The 16,845-nt window shown below is 36.3% G+C and overlaps 1 protein-coding gene across 2 annotated transcripts; it reads left to right on the forward strand.

Annotated features, from left to right (window-relative positions):
* Positions 1 to 796: 796 nt before the first annotated feature.
* On the forward strand, positions 797 to 16,256 carry LOC126966333 (snurportin-1). 2 transcript variants are annotated; one of them, XM_050810323.1, is made up of 9 exons: positions 797 to 929; positions 1,376 to 1,625; positions 2,531 to 2,621; positions 3,793 to 3,963; positions 6,475 to 6,666; positions 8,709 to 8,839; positions 10,864 to 11,015; positions 12,987 to 13,144; positions 14,850 to 16,256. In XM_050810323.1, exons 2-9 carry the CDS (start codon positions 1,465 to 1,467, stop codon positions 14,958 to 14,960), a joined length of 1,167 nt encoding a protein of 388 aa, XP_050666280.1. In that variant the 5' UTR covers positions 797 to 929; positions 1,376 to 1,464; the 3' UTR covers positions 14,961 to 16,256. The 2 variants fall into 2 exon arrangements, with proteins under 2 accessions (XP_050666280.1, XP_050666281.1); XM_050810324.1 differs by lacking the exon at positions 797 to 929 and adding an exon at positions 1,184 to 1,288.
* Positions 16,257 to 16,845: the final 589 nt, after the last annotated feature.

The raw sequence follows: 16,845 nt of genomic DNA on the forward strand, positions 1-16,845 counted from the left end.
ATGACCTGGGTACTTTTCTTTTTTTTTCTCGTCAAGCATATAACGCATTTTTCTGATTGAGTCATTCATAATACACCATCTGTCTAATCTGTTTAAATATAGTAGTAAAAATGCCGTCTATACCAGACAACCCACAGGACGAGGGTTTCTTCAGATGTGACTTCTGAAAATCGAAATTCTTGCTGAAGTCCGAATAAATACAGCCTCTGGAGAGTCGTCATAATCAACTTTCCCAGCAACGTGTTTGGCAAATGAATGAAATTGGTGTAGGTACAGATGATTATGTTATTAAAAAAAACATAATCATCTGTAGGTGTATTATATACTTGATAATAATATTATATCGATGAGGAATATAATTAGTCTATGTAAGTTGTTGTTGTTACTAAACAACAAATAATAAAACGAATATTATGACGTATTTCAAAACGGCCGCAAGAATTACCTATTTAACAAGTAACAATTTGTGAATTATATTCGCACTTGACGGTTCGGGGTACGGTACAGCGGTGGAGTACGAGGGACGAATCTGACCGTTCTATGGTTCGGTGATATCAACTACAATCGGTGTAAACAAGTTTTCACTTCTAGTGTCAAACTCACTGTCTTTGGGTATTGCCAAGCCGTTGTCAGGCCCACAGAGTACATTATAAAATTGGTCAGGCCTGTCTCACTCCCCGTATAGGTATTATAAACTTAAATATGTGTGGCGGCCACGGCAGCTTGGCTTATCTAGCAGGGACTCATGAGCAAGCAGTGACACACGCCCGAGTCTTTGTAGGTATGTCACCTATTACATCGATCCGACCGACGTTTTAAAAATGGAAAAACATTGTAATGGGCAGAACTATTGTGCAAACAAACAAACAGTGTTTGATTAAGCACGGATTGCAATCCAAATATAATTGAAGCCCTAAGAACGCTGAAAGGTAAGATTTACTTTAAAGTTGATGGTTATTATTATCAAGAAATCATTATTATTATTAAGAAGTAACTAACTCGGCTTAGTACTTAGGTATCTGCTTGGTTACTAAAATAAGTATAACGTATGAGGTTGGTATGTTCTTTCAGGAATTTGTTAGAATTGCACCTCGGCGCCATTTCTTGGCAATTTCTGGGTCTTGACATTTCAAAATATTAATTTGTGATTTGATGTTGATTGTTGTTGACAGTTTGACTGACGTCTGACACCTTCGGGTTCTGTTTGTACTTACTACTTTCAACTTTGTAAAAAGTAAATAATGAAGATGATTACTTTAATCTAAATTTAAAAAATAAAGAAATTTGAGTAAGGCGTCCTTACCGAACACGAATAATCCTAAATATTATTGAAACAAAATGACCTCATTTACTTATGGAATAATATGATTTACAGAATTGTGAAGATTCCTTGAGCGGCTGCCTAACTTAGCTTTTCGTTTCGAAATTATTTAGATAATAAGATAAACAACATAATATTACAAAATGGAGCAAGACCTAGGTGGATTAGAAAATGCTCTACTTAAATTAGAAGCAACAGAAACATCAGAATCAGGGCAATATAATCACCAAGAACTTTATAAAAACCGAGGGAAGTATGGGTCTCAAGAGGAGAGACGAAAAGAGTTATTAGATTTTCAAAAAAGGTAATACATTAAACCCTTTTATAGTTCCACCTTTTATTTGAAATTTTGAAGAATTGATGATTATACACTCCTTAAACAATTATAACTTATAACCACCAAATAACAGTGCATTTACACTGTTGTGTTACAGTTTAAAAAAAGGAAGTTATTACTGATGGGACTAACGGCACATAAGCCAAGTTCAATGTTAAGTCAAATCTTAGTTGAGTTGTGTGTGCATTTAGTTGATGATACTGATGTGGAGCGGGTGACTGGAATATTATAGCAGAGTGGTGTTTATTTGTTCACGATGATGTTTACAGTCAAAGTGGTAAGGGTGAATAGAGAGAGAGGTATATGATATGTCATAGGTAAGTTCTGTGATATTGGTGATGGTGGCTAAAGTGGTTAATTGGTATGGGTATAAACTTTTTGGTTTGTACCTTCAACATTCTACCTTCCACATACACCCAAACTGTTGAATGACCTTTCTTGTTTGAGTGTTTCCATGTCTATGGGCTTTACAAAGATAATTTAAGAAGGACTTTAGATTTCCTCAATTAAATGACAAAAAAGTTGTTCAGGGTAGGAATTAACTCTCAAACAAGTTACTTTTCAAATTCACTTAAGTGTTATGAAATTCAAAAGGATTGTTAAAAAACTTTACTAGAACTTATATGACTTTCATAATGATACCACTTATTGGGAATGAAACAACCACCCACAGGCTATATAATTAATAAATTTTACTCTAATGAAATTATATTTAAAAAAAAAGAAGCCCACTGAATCTCTATTGCCCATTTTTTTTCACATCTGATGCTTTTTGGTGGTCAATAAATAATCTCAAATCCAATTTTGAATAAATAATAATAAAATTATTGAAATTGCATTATATGTTTCAAATTAAAAATTTATTATTTCAGAAATAGATTGAATAGAATGGATAATCTTCGGGGCTTCATGGATCTAGTATGTAATGTTCAACAGGACAAACTTTTTAAACCACATAGTAAGGTATGATAGTGATTATTTTAAAAATATTCCAATCTGACAAGTTTATTTCAGTCTCTAAGCAAGCAGCATAGATATATTCTAAAATAAATGATTAAATGTTTTCTATAATATCATGTTGGCAAATAAGCAAATTTTTTTGGTGCCACAGGCAACTAAATCTTGTTCAGGTATGGTAGGTTCATAGAAATATGAGGTAATATGTAGTGTATGTTTAAATCATTAGACTAAAAACAAAGAAAAAAACTTTAAAATATAATTTGTCAAAATGCTCTAGGTATATTATGTAATTTTCACATTTCCCATGTTGGCTGTATGGGTGTACCTTTGCCATTCATTGAAGTAAAAATAAAACCACTCACCAGCAATAAGTACCTATGTATACAATACGTTTCCATTTGCATAGTATACTTGCACCTATAACTTAATTATCTTAACACTGTAGGTCTTCTGTAGAAGCAAGTGAAAATGATGATATATCTTAACAAATTGGTAAACACTAACCCCCTTATTCATAATGGTCATCTAACTTTAAACAGCCACTAAGGAGTGTTTTTTCTCATTCTGACTTAGGTCAATAGAAGACGACAGAGTGCGAATTAGCAATGCTTTAAGTTAGCAGACTATTATAAATAAGGGGGTAAAGCTATTTTACAAAAATACTACTGTGTCTGAAGACAATGGTTTTTAACCAATGTGTGTTGCCAGTTGCCGGAGTTTCCCTGCGAGATCGAATCAGAAATGAGGATATCTGTTGGAGAATCAAAGTCACCAACATAGCCCAAATAATTGCGAAACTGAAGTGGCAGTGGGCAGGGCACATAGCTTGGCGGACAGATGGCCGTTGAGGCAGTAAGGTCCTCAAATGGCGACCACATACCGGAAGGCGTAGTCTTGGTAGGCCCCCCACAAGATGGACCAACAATCTGGTCAACATCGCCAGAGTAGATTGGATGAGGGCAGCACAGGACCGATCGTTGTAGAGATCTTTGGGGAGGCCATTGTCCAGCTGTGGACGTCCTCCGGCTGAAATGATGACAATGAAAGCTATTTCGCCTTCCTAGTCATTCTATGAATATGCCTAACTAACAAAAATCCATAATTGTAAATCTATATAGTATTTTTAGTCATTGGCAGCAGCCAGTTTATCAATTAATAAATTTTGTATCTACAGGTTAAATATAGGCCAAATAAATATGTGGCCGGTTTTCATAAGGCACCCAATTCATATAAGAATGTTCTGATGCTGTCGGAGTGGCTGATTGAGAAACCAGAGGACTTTGAAGAGAACTGGTTGATAACACCATGTCCCAAGAGCATCAGAGTTTTAGTGGTTGCCATTCAAGTAAGTTTTTGGTCCAGACAGTAATCCCTGTAATGTGTTTATATAATACAGCCACTGTGTTCAATTGTGTTATGACAAAATTAACTTATCCAAATGTTTTGAGTTTACTTTAGTGTTAATTCCGCCAATATTTGTCTTTAAACAATTTCGACACGTGTTTCGCCTCTGCACGAGGCATCCTCAGGATATGTTGACTCGCCAAACTCTGGCACAAGTCTTCGTGGATTTGGATAATTATGGATTTCCGCAAAGTAACGCCTACTTCAATTTTTTTTTACAAAATTAAATGATTTATTAATTTTGTGTATTAAAAGGTTTAACAAAATAGTAAAACTAGGCAAACAATTCGAAATACTTGTTACGAATTGTGATTAATTATTATTATTACGAATTACGAGGTCAGGGGGATTACCTGTATATAATAACAGCTTTTCTACTAACCAGTGGGAGGCTCCTTTGCAAAGGTTGCCCGATAGATTATGGGTACCATAACGGCGCCTTTTCTGCCGTGAAGCAGTAGGTAATGTGTAAGCATTATTGTGTTTCGGTCTGAAGGTGACTGGTCAAATGAGATTTAACATCTTATGTCTCAAGGTGACGAGCGCAATTGTAGTGCCACTCAGAATTATTGGGTTTTTCAAGAATCCTAAGTGACACTGCATTGTAGGCAGGGTGTATCAATTACCTCTCATAAAAAATATTTAGGTGGTACTTATATTCGAAAAACAAAGTTTTTCCATTTGTTTGTTCTCTGTGATTATGTTGTTCAAAATAGCTTATGCCACTTTCTACTTTAGAGAATGAATAAGGGTAAAATTTAGTGTCTGAAATAATTTATTAGAGAAATAAATGTTAAAAGGCATAAAGGCATAAAAGGCATTTATTTTCTCAAAATTTATTCCTTTAGAATTCTTTTTGATGTCATTATTAATAACTACTAGATACTACTACCGCTTCGGAAACAAATGGCGCTCTGAGAGAGAAGAATGCGCAAGAAACTCTCCCAGCATTATTTTTTGCGCTCTTTTCAATAAAAATATACAATATTGTACAGTCATTTCTATCGCTATAAAATAATCTAGTCCCAGGCTGTCCGATCATTTAGATAATGTGCAAGATTTTCATGCAGTTCAATGAAATGTATGTAAGTCGAGACAGTCGATGCTTCATTAATAGGTATGATGTTAAGCCTCGGAAAATATACAAGGTTCATTAAATACAGCATTAGAATGAAACTTTCTTCCACATACCTGTGAAATGAGCTTCCTTGTGCAGTGTTTCAAGAACGAAATGAAATGGGTACCTTTAAAAAAAGCGCGTACACTTTTCTAAAAGGCCGGCAACCCTCCTGTGATTCCTCTGGTATTGCAAGAGAATGTGGACGGCGACGATCACTTAACACCAAGTGACCCGTACGCTACTTTGTCCTACTCTTCTATAAAAAAAAATAAAACATCTCATTTATGTACAATCTTTGAGTATTTCTCATACTGAAGATCGTTGTTATAATTACTAAGTACATTAACAGAAATGTGAATTTGTGAAAAAATATAATATTAACGGTAGAACATAGTCGATTTAAATATTTTGAAATTATTAAAAAAAAATTTAACATTGTTTTAGCTAAATCGATATTCTAAAGTTTACGAGCCGAGCGTACTCTAACGGTTGGCTCAGTCGGAAAGAGCGCTCAGACGGAACCCGAGAATTCGGGGGATTGACTCCCGAATCGTTCATAAATTTTGGTTTTGCATATAATTTTAAAATAACAAATTGTTTATTGAAGTGAAAATTTCTTTAGCATCATTGTGATTTGAAAGTCGATGAAACGAAACAGCGCGACAGTAAAAAGAGACAGACACATAAATTCATAAGATTTAATGTGGGAGAAAATGAGATAGGAAGCATTATACAGTGTTTTGGTACCAGGCGATCATACTTGAAGAAGAGACTGTCTTATGTATGACGCGAGTATACCTTAATATATACTGACGTCATGCGCACGACGTATTAGTACATAGACACCAAGAGAACATAAATATGGTAGTGGTGAAAGTAATGTCTTTCATAGCGGTTGAAATCATCGTAGCAATATGTACCAGGACTTCATATGCAGTTAGGTTCATGAACAATGCAGGTTTCACTTCTTACATGTGTACATGTGTACGCAGGCTCCACCTTCGCACGACACGCTACAAATTAGGATATCATCCCCACCATCTGGATGTGTGGCGGTCCTCCACAGTGCGGTTTTCAAGGAGCTTTCTTCCTCGTACTACTAAGCTGTGGAATGAGCTTCCTTGTGCGGTGTTTCCGGGACGATACGACATGGGTACCTTCAAAAAAAGCGCGTACACCTTCCTTAAAGGCAACGCTCTTGTGATTCCTTTGGTGTTGCAAGAGAATGTGGGCGGCGTGATCACTTAACACCAGGTGACCCGTACGCTCATTTGTCCTCCTATTCCATAAAAAAAGGCAATTCTTTTAAATATTTTAATGGTACTTTTCCAGGGAGTAACAAAGTGCTTTAATAAATATGGCGTGTTCCGATTTGAATGTGAAACTGTACTGCCAGGAGGTAGTCCTAGAACAGGAATGAAAAATCATAGTTGCATGCTTGATTGCTTTTATAATAAAGAAACAAAAACTATGTACGTGTTGGATCTTCTTGCATGGAATGCACAACCAATGACGGATGGAGAGGTAAATTTTTGAAATAATAATAAACTTTATTACCATCATATTAACACTGCTAAACTAAGTCTTCATTTATAATATAAAAAGGAACCCTTTACATAATAAGTAACTTCAACATAATATGTAACAATAATAAAAGAAATAAAATAGTAGATTGTTAACCGAGGTTCGAAAGAATCAATTCCCGAGGTATTTAGACGCCCGAGCGCAGTGAGGTCGGCTATAGTCCGAGTAGGAATTGATACTTTTACCCGAGTTAAACACTCTACTTTTCATTTCGAATATGAGGAAAATAAAACTAGTTATTTAACTAAGCACAGATTAGTATCCCGCCAATTTATGTCGACTATATAAATTTCAAATATGGAACTTACCGCGTAATTGTTGCGGTTTATTCCGCTCAAAGAAGTTTGCGCTAAGTTCACACTGTCTGTTTAGAAAGTCACATGACCGCAGCATTTTTTTTAATAAGTTCTTTTTTACATAAAACTCTTCACAGCATTTCTATTTTCAAAGTTCATTCCGGCCCTTAGTCGAGAAGTAATTTGTATGAGTTTTTCCTTCTCTATGGAGGGAAGCAGCATTTTCCACCCAATAATCAGATCAAAACAACATTACTTTCCGAGTATGAGAAATGAAAAATAAATAACACAGACATAGTGAGATTTAAAAAGAATTAAATAGGACAATTACATTGCCTCTGCAGTGCCATAACTTTAGTGTTGCCAATCGGAGGCCCACTCAGTATATTATGTCGAGTGGTCTGAGCCTTGACACTGATTTCCAGTGGGCAATGTGTTTCGCAGCACAGACAGCGACTATTCTATACAAATACTACCTACATCTACTATTCAAAATTTTCATTACTTATCAACAGATTTACTAGTAGTTTGCAGTCCATAACACCAATTTCATGTCGAAGTTGAGTTAGGAACACAAAACTGGTCACGTGATTCATATTAACGGACAGACAAAAAAAGTCAGCCCTACTGTCACTTTTTAAATTACATCATGACTTAGAAGCCCAACCCACATGTATGGAATACACTAATATTTATTAAACTTTAAACACGAATTCCTTAAAATGTGATGTTTGTGGCTTGGAACGTTTTTCAGGAACTACGTCCAATCATGTGCCGAGATTGATGCGTTATTTAGCTAAAGCAATCTTGGAATTCTAGATCAAGTCTTAGCAATTTTTAAGTGATTTATCCCACTTCTGGGAATATATCCACCTTCGCACGACACGCCACAAGTTAGGATATCATCCCCACTATCCGGATGTGTGGCGGTCCTCCACAGTGCGGTTTACAAGGAGCTTTCTTCCACGTACTACAAAGCTGTGGAATGAGCTTCCTTGTGCGGTGTTCCCGGGACGATACGACATGGGTACCTTCAAAAAAAGCGCGTATGACTTCCTTAAAGGCCGGCAACGCTCCTGTGATTCCTCTGGTCTTGCAAGAGATTGTGGGCGGCGGTGATCACTTGACCCGTACGCTCGTTTGTCCTCCTATTCCTATTTATATATAAAAAAAAATATATCTAAATGTATGGGTTGCTGCAACTTGTAGCCACTTTCAATTGTTAGGCCTGTATGCAAACTGTATATTCTCATGCTTCACTATGGCGACTTAACTGAGACACATTTTTTTTTTGCAATTATAAAACATTAACATATTAAAATTTACACAAATAAAATTTGAAAAACAAAATTTTATGAACGATGTGGGACTCGAACCCATGACCTCTGGCATTCCGTGCCAGTGGTCTAACCAACTGAACCAACCGTTCGAGTGACGTATCGTCATAAAATCTTGTATGCTTTGTTCAACTCTCAGGTTGTGGCTTATCCCGCATCGTCGAAGTGAGGGTTATCACTTTAAAAAACATAACAAATGGTTTATATTAAACTCTAGTTAACCGTAGTACCTACATATAAAAATAATTATGGGTGGTGAGTTCCTATTCTTTAAGGATGGATTGTGACCTGTTGTTTTAAGAATATGTATATGTAGATGTATAAACTGTATGAAAACTTTATGTTTTAGACAGAATTTAGGCAGTTTTGGATGAAATCCTATTTAGAAGAAATAGATGGTATTAAGTGCGTTTCTAAGTCGAATGAACTGGCATTTAAGATGCTACCTATGGTTCCGTGTACAAAACAATCATTAAATATGTAAGTGACGTTTGAATTATTATATTAGTAGAAGTATGACTAAACTGTGTGTGTTGGTAGTGGTAGTATGTAAAAGGTGGGCCAAAAGAAATTACCCTATTGGAAGATGCTCTCATTTTTGCAAATAGCCGCCAATGTCAAATCTGTTTTGACATTTATGGACTAGACAGATGCAGAATACAAGTGAACAAGCCCTGGAGCGGTACATTCCTCAAGAATGCGGAATAATTGTGTCTATTTTTTTGCGTAACAATTCGTCTGTGGTGTTGGTGCAGCGCGAATTCCGTCGCCGATTCCCCGGCCGTCCGACACCGACTGCGCAAACACTGCGCCGTTTGGCCACCAACATTGAAGAGTATGGGACCATACGAGACATTAGCAAGAGTGGGTGGCCTCGGCGCGCCCGTTCTGCCGAGAATATCGCCGGTGTTGCCGAGTTTATCGAGCTGTCGCCGCAATTAGCCATCAGCCGGACGTCCTTAAGGCGAATATTGGTCAAAGACCTGCACATGTTCCCGTACAAAGTCCAGTCCGTGCATCAGCCGCTGCCTTCCGACCGCCAAACGCGCGTAACCTACGCCCAAGCCATCCTCAATCACGAGGAAGAAGTGGACGATTTTTCGACCAAAATCATAATGAACGATGAGGGTCATTTCCACCTCAGCGGGTACGTGAACAAGCTAAACTATCGCTTATGGGGCACCGAAAATCCATGACTGATGCACGAGGAGCCATTACACCCGCTCAAAGTGACTGCATGGTGCGCTGTTCACGGTGGAAGAGTCATCGGGCCATTTTTTTTTAGAATGCTGCTGCTCAAACGACCACAGTGGACGGTGCGCGCTATAGGCCCATGTGGACGGATTTTTTTCTGCCATGTGGACATGTGGTTCCAACAGGACGCAGCAACGGCACACACTGCGTGAGCGACAACCGATATTCTGAAGGCGGCGTTCCCGGGTCGCCTCATCTCCCGTTTTGGCGATTCGCACTGGCCCGCAAGATTTAACCGTTACAGACTTTTTTTGTGGGGTTGTTTGAAGTCTCGTGTTTACGTGAACAAGCCCGAGACTCTGGAAGCCCCCAAGGACAGCATTCGACACGAGTGCGAGAATCTGTCGCCCGAAGTTTACGCTAAAGTGATGAAAAATGCCATAAAACGAGCCCGTATGGCAATCAATTGTGACGGCGCCCATTTGGCCGATTACATCTTCTCACTTGACCTATACAATTTTAAAGGTTCATCAAAAAACTGAATCGAAGTTTTTCGTTTGGAAAAAAATGAGAGCCAAACAACATTGGATGACTTCTTTTGGCCCACCTGTATTAGTATTCAGGTAAATCGTATGATGTGTATTCTTGTAACAAGATCAGTCAATTGTATGCAAATCGAGATGAATTATACGCATCTCCATTGTATCGCGTTTAATTGATTTGTATTTAATATATTGGTATGACATTTTGTATTTATATGTATAGGTATACTAGCTGACCCGACAGACGTTGTTCTGTAGATAATAAAATAAAAATACTGTTTGATAGGAATTTGCCAATAATATTTCAAAACATCAAGAATTATTTCGTAAAAAATGTTGTTATAATGAAATTGTTTCACAGTGGAACTGTCAAACCGTGCGTCACTAAATTCTCTCGTAGAAAATATGTCCATACAAAACAATTATTGAAAATAAAAATAATTATGGGTTCCAAATCGAAATAAAAACTATCCTATCTCTAAAGTTGGACTAAACTGCACTCCATGAAGTAATCCCCATTAAAATCCGTTCAGTAGTTTAGGAGTTCATCGCGGACAAACAACGTGACACGTAATTTATATATATTAAGATTTGTTCAGATGAACCGAAGCGAATATGTCACCAGCTATTATGTAAATATATTCCTAGCATTGGTTTATGAAAGTCCTATAATAATAATGGTTTTTTCAATGCGGCTGATAATCTTTACCCTCCCAGGTACTGGTTTCTTTTCGCGTGGAGTCCCATAAAAACTTTTTCTGTTTCCAGGTTTTTCTCGTCGTATCCACCTTGCTCCGATCCAGAGTTTCCAGCACTCGATGGATTGTTATTCTATCACAAGAAAGCGCAATACTTCTCCGGAGAAACACCTCTAGTTGGATGGCTTTTTCCATTCATGGTACCCGAAGTTCTTGGACCCGGTACGTATTTATGCCATCAAAGATATTTCAAGTGAAGTTGCTACCCAATGTCGAAAGTCTAATCCAGATTTTGGTTGAACGTGGGATAAAGACAGTGAAGTATTTAGAATGTTGATGGATGCTGTGTGACGAATTCTCACAAGTTACTGGTGTATAATAAAATTGCTTGCTTCGTGACAACAATTATATTATTATTCTTATCACTCTTGCTTATTACCTACTTATACTTCTTACTCAATTACTAACAATTGCACAGCTTAATAATAACGTCTGTCTCCGACTAGACGCTCGATCGGAATGCCCCCACTTTTTCAAAAAAATCTAATATATATCTTTCGTTTTTCATAGACTACCCACATAACGGCATTTCGAATCGAACAACTTACTAATATCGATTAAAACATATGAATCAATTACAGTCATCGAATAGAGTATTAAAAATTGAATATCTATATATATAAAAATGAATTGCTGTTCGTTAGTCTCGCTAAAACTCGAGAACGGCTGGACCGAGTTGGCAAATTTAGGCCTTGAAATATTTGTGGAAGTCCAGAGAAGGTTTAAAAGGTGAATAAATAGGAAAATGCTGCTAACTTAAATAAAAACAACAGATTTGTTTTTTCTTTGATGTGTCCATACATAATTTCTATGAGAGAATTTATTGACGCACGGTTTTACAGTTCTGCTGTGAAACAATTTCATTACGACAGCAGGGTGCATATTTTACGAAGTAATTTTTGATGTTATGATATAAAACATTATTTTATTTATTATATACAGAACAACGTCTGTCGGGTCAGCTAATAAAAAAAAAACTTGATTTAACTGACTTATTTGTAAAACAATAATAAATATTCATAAATTCATTATAGCTGGATACCCACATTTTTTTGGAATGAGTGGTCTTAATTTGCCTTTCTTGGTTGAAATATCTATCTTGTAACACCAGATTTTTTTAAGGGATGAGACGAGCAGGACGTTCAGCTGATGGTAATTGATACGCCCTGTCCATTACAAGCAGTGCTGCTCAGGATTCTTGAAAAACCAAAAAATTCTGAGCGGCATCACAATAACGCTCGTCTTCTTGAGACATAAGATGTTAAGTCTCATTAGCCCAGTAATTTCACTAGCTACGGCGCCCTTCAGACCGAAACAATAATTCTTACACATTATTGCTTCACGACAGAAATAGTTGCCGTTAAAGTACCCGTCATCAATCTAGGTACCTTGTGAACAGCAGCCTCCCACTGGTAAATGACCTCAGACGCATTGTTGGCGTTCAAGTTTAATGCTGTTTGAAAGTTCCCATCGTACCAGTTCGTTCAAAATTGCACTTTTGATAAAAGCTACACATCCATTTCCAATCCCATCCACCCGATCGGTACACCAGAATGTGACAGTGGTCTCCAAAGACATTGTATACCAAGAGGGTAACAAGCAATCTCTGGCTCTAGCTAAGAAATACTGTCTTGTTATACCTTAATGTAATGTAATTTTAATACCTTAGACATCAAAAATGCATTTAATTCAGCCCGTTGGGACGTCATCATGTATTCCAATACCAGATCACAGGAGGCGTCCCCCAAGGCTCAGTGTTGGGCCCGCTCTTTTGGAGCATAATGTACGATGGGCTATTAAAACAGGATCTTCCACTCGATACAGAACTTGTTGCCTTTGCAGATGACTTGGCTATTGTCATCATATCAAAACACGTAGAGGAAATTAAGTGGAGATTTGATGAGACCTTTGCTATGTACTTAATTAAGGCAAGAGTTATTGACCGACTTAATTGTACTATCGTGGGCTGGGCCTCTGGTGATTTGTGATACGGGTCGCCGACCTATCACAGGCACCAGTTTCAGCACAGGCACTAGATTGTAAGGCTTATCTACAGCTTATAGAAAACAAATGATTTATTATAATTATTGTTATTAACAGGATTAAAAGTTGTTACACTGATTTCAATTGCAGATATACAAATGAGACCGGAGTATTTAGAAGGCACACCAAGTGACTATGTCAATCAGGCTGATTATATACAAAAATTCGAGGCTGAAGCAAGCATAAAGAAGCGTAGAAGTAGGACTAATAACTCGATGGATACTGAGTCAGTAGCTAATAATATTGAGGTATGCCAAATATTAAATTAATAAATTAAACATTTATGTATCAACAATGTTATTTAATAAACTCGATCAGTAGAAAACCTCAATTAAACAAAAAAGCCACAGAATAAAGAGGTATTCCTCTTACAGAAGTTTTACTTGATTACATTTTTCAAAGAAATGGCTATTTTAGTTGCCTGTAATAAGATTCATTTTAAATCGTACTCGGTTCGTAATTGCGGTGGACTGATAATACAGTACGATCTATTCGTACTGACTTATTTCGTCACGGCTGTGGCGCGCGTATAGGAAAGCAGGCGCAATTTTTATATTAACTTTGTAGGGTCGAGCACCAATGTGATAAGACCAAAATCACCTTACATTACTCGCCTAATTAAGTCAACGGTGCCTAAGTGTAATGTTTATGTAAATCTACTTTGCTTTCTTGTGTTTGGAAGGACTTTTATTCCGATCAAATACACAATGAAAAGATAATATGTACACAAATAAAATTTTGAAAACTAAATTTTATGAACGATGCGGGACTCGAATCCACGACCTCTGACGTTCCGTGCGAGTGCTCTGCCATCTGAGCTAACCGTTCGAGTGACGTATCGTCATAAAATCTTGTATGCTATTTTCAACTCTCAGATTGTGGCTTCATCTACAGGATGTCGCTTTGACTTGAGATGTCGCTCTTGTAAATCTAAGCAATTTGTTATGTTTTTTAGGTGATATAAAATTTGAAAACAAAATTTTATGAACGATGCGGGACTCGAATCCACGACCTCGCGTTCCGTGCGAGTGCTCTGTCGTCATAAAATCTTGTATGCTTTGTTCAACTCTCAGGTTTTGTATTAATCCTTGAAGTGAGGGTTATCACTTTAAAAACAACAAATTGTTAAGATAATATTATATACCATCTGTAACAGGAATAAAAGTATATTTTTTATTTAAAAAAGAGGAACGAGCAAACGGGTAACCTGGTGCTAAGTGATCACCGCCGCCCACATTCTCTTGAACAAAAGAGGAATCACAGGAGCGTTGCCGGCCTTTAAGGAAGGTGAAAGAGGAAAGCGGCTCGCGGTGAAAATTGCTACCTACTGTAAACCTATCTCGTGTACCAAATCTCGCGCCTTACTTAACATTCTTTTTTGTTTTTTGAAGTAGGTAGTCTCTGTTCTCTGTATCCACTGTAAATACTATGTAGACATCTGTATGTTATTCAACGTTACACAAAAGGTCAAATTTTTTAGGGATGAGAGGACGAACGAGCGTACGGGTCACCTCGTTTTAAGTGATCACCGCATCTTGCAACACCGCAGGAATCACAGGAGCGTTGCTGGTCTTTAAGGAAGGTGTACGCGTTTTTTTTAAGGTACCCATGTCGTATCGTCCCGGAAACACCGCACAAGGAAGTATTTGGAATGAGCTTTCTGCCAGCTAGATGATACGTAGGTAATAATTTCATAAGATTTTCTTGTAAACATTTTATAATTAGTAATTTCAATCATATTTCTAAAATTAGTTATGTGTTAAATTTCGTTTACTAGATTTTAATTTTTAAGTTTCTTTGTCGATTGATAAAGTCAGTGGCGAGATGCTGTGAGCGCCTTTAATGAATAGATGATATATGTTAGATTATATAGAATCTTAATAATGTTTAAGCAAATATAATGTGTATCTTATTATATTACAATTAAAACAATATTTTTTTTTAATTGATCAGGTTGATACACATCAAAAGACACAAGAGATATCGGAAGGAATGGACTCTGAAGAGGTTCTACATACAGATGGTATTGAGAAAATGGATGCAGAAAATAAACCTCTTAGTTAATAATTAAATGAAAATCTCTGTGAATTATAATTATTTTATAGTATTGTTGTTGACGATGGTAATTATTATCATAATAAAATGAATGCTTTTACCACTAGGTACCTACTAAAGATTGAAATAATTTTATACTTTTTAAACAATTTGTTATTTTTAATGGAATACGATCATTTCTGGGATTAATTATACAAATTAAATTTGTAATCAAAATATGTGAACGCTCATTGGTTAAAATTTAAATATAACAAATTCCTTAGAATTGAAAGAGCGACATCTCAAGTCAATTTCCTAATATGCAATTATTGGGGTTGGGCAGGTTATCAATTGTATAGTAGATCCTGTAGATGGAGCCACAAACTGAGAGTTGAACAAGATATACCAAAATTTACGACCCATGCGTACTTGAACAGTTGGCTCAGTTAGAAAGAGCGCTTGGACAGAACTGGAGAGGTCGCGGGTTCGAGTCCTGCATCGTTCATAAATTTTGGTTACAAATTTAATTTTTATACTTTTTTTTTTTAAATACGGACATGATACAGGAAGTAGTGACAAAGATTAAGAAAAACAGTTGAAAGGCGATCAAGTACACCCAGTCCTTAGGTCGTTTAATGTTGCTTTATGACTGATATAGCACCTGTTTATGAGAACATTGATTGATACTCAATGACGTTCTATACAATATAATATAGACAAATCAGGTCGTATAAAAAAAGCCGAAATATGGAATCTATACATTGCCGCATTTACTCCAGTTGCTTATAATATTCTTGGTCAATATTATAATATAGTTCTATTCTATTCTTCCTACTATGGCTCCTGTGGAAGGTTTGCCAATGTCACGTTAAAGAAGACCACCAATTTTTGTATTCTAATTTGACTGGTAGTGATCGGTGGTAAAGATTGAAACAAGTTTTATTTTCTTATTTTATACCTGAAACAAATATACATGCTGTTAGACTAAAAAGGACATACACAAATATAATTACATAAATTATTACAAGTATTTAATGATATTTACAACTTAATCTTAGTCTTTTTAATATATTTACACAAAATATTTACAAAAGGAGTGTAAAACTAGGGAGTTAAATGTCTCCTTTAAAGGAAGTTGGGCGGGGGGAACTTCAGCAGGTATAAAATTGTACAAAGAAGGTTGCATTAAAGGACAATTGAAGAACAATTGAACATTTATTTAGTTCATATTTGATTCGGACACTGACAGTTGACGTATGACTAAGGAGAATTTACATTGTCTTTAGGCACACTTTTACCGATTCGCAATCAGACTGCGAATTATTTATTTATTTATTTATTTATGATTCCTTACAGCTAACAAAATGAAAAGAGTATATTAAAAATTATACAGAATAGATACGCCAATTAAAAGGAATACTATTAACAGTACAATAAGTATGTGACAAAGTAGTTTAAGACAAAAACGAAAAATACTAGAAAAACTTACAAGAAAAAATTACATAGAAAGAAAAGAAGAAATCGTATCCATATTGAGTAACTGAAACGGTGAGTAGGTTGTGTGGTGTGAGTAGTGTGAGTGAATGTGAGTAGTGTGAGTGAATGTGATTGGTGTGAGTGAATGTGATTGGTGTGAGTGAATGTGAGTGGTGTGAGTGAATGTGAGTGTTCGAATATAATGTTTAAATTACGATGTGAGACTAATAATTTATCCTGAATATACTGATGATTAACTCCTGCAATTTAAACAGTTTAATATCAGTTTTTTGAACCTCAGACGTGATAAGTTGAAAATGTCGACGGAAGAAAATTTCTTATTATATATGTCAGGAATTCGAAATAGAGGTGAATATTTAAGATACTTAGTAGAGGCAAAGGGAATGTTAAATAAATTAGTATGCCTAGTACGTAATGT

The sequence above is a fragment of the Leptidea sinapis genome, chromosome 10 (genome assembly GCF_905404315.1).
Source record: "Leptidea sinapis chromosome 10, ilLepSina1.1, whole genome shotgun sequence".
In the NCBI taxonomy this organism is placed as follows: Eukaryota; Metazoa; Arthropoda; class Insecta; order Lepidoptera; family Pieridae; genus Leptidea; species Leptidea sinapis.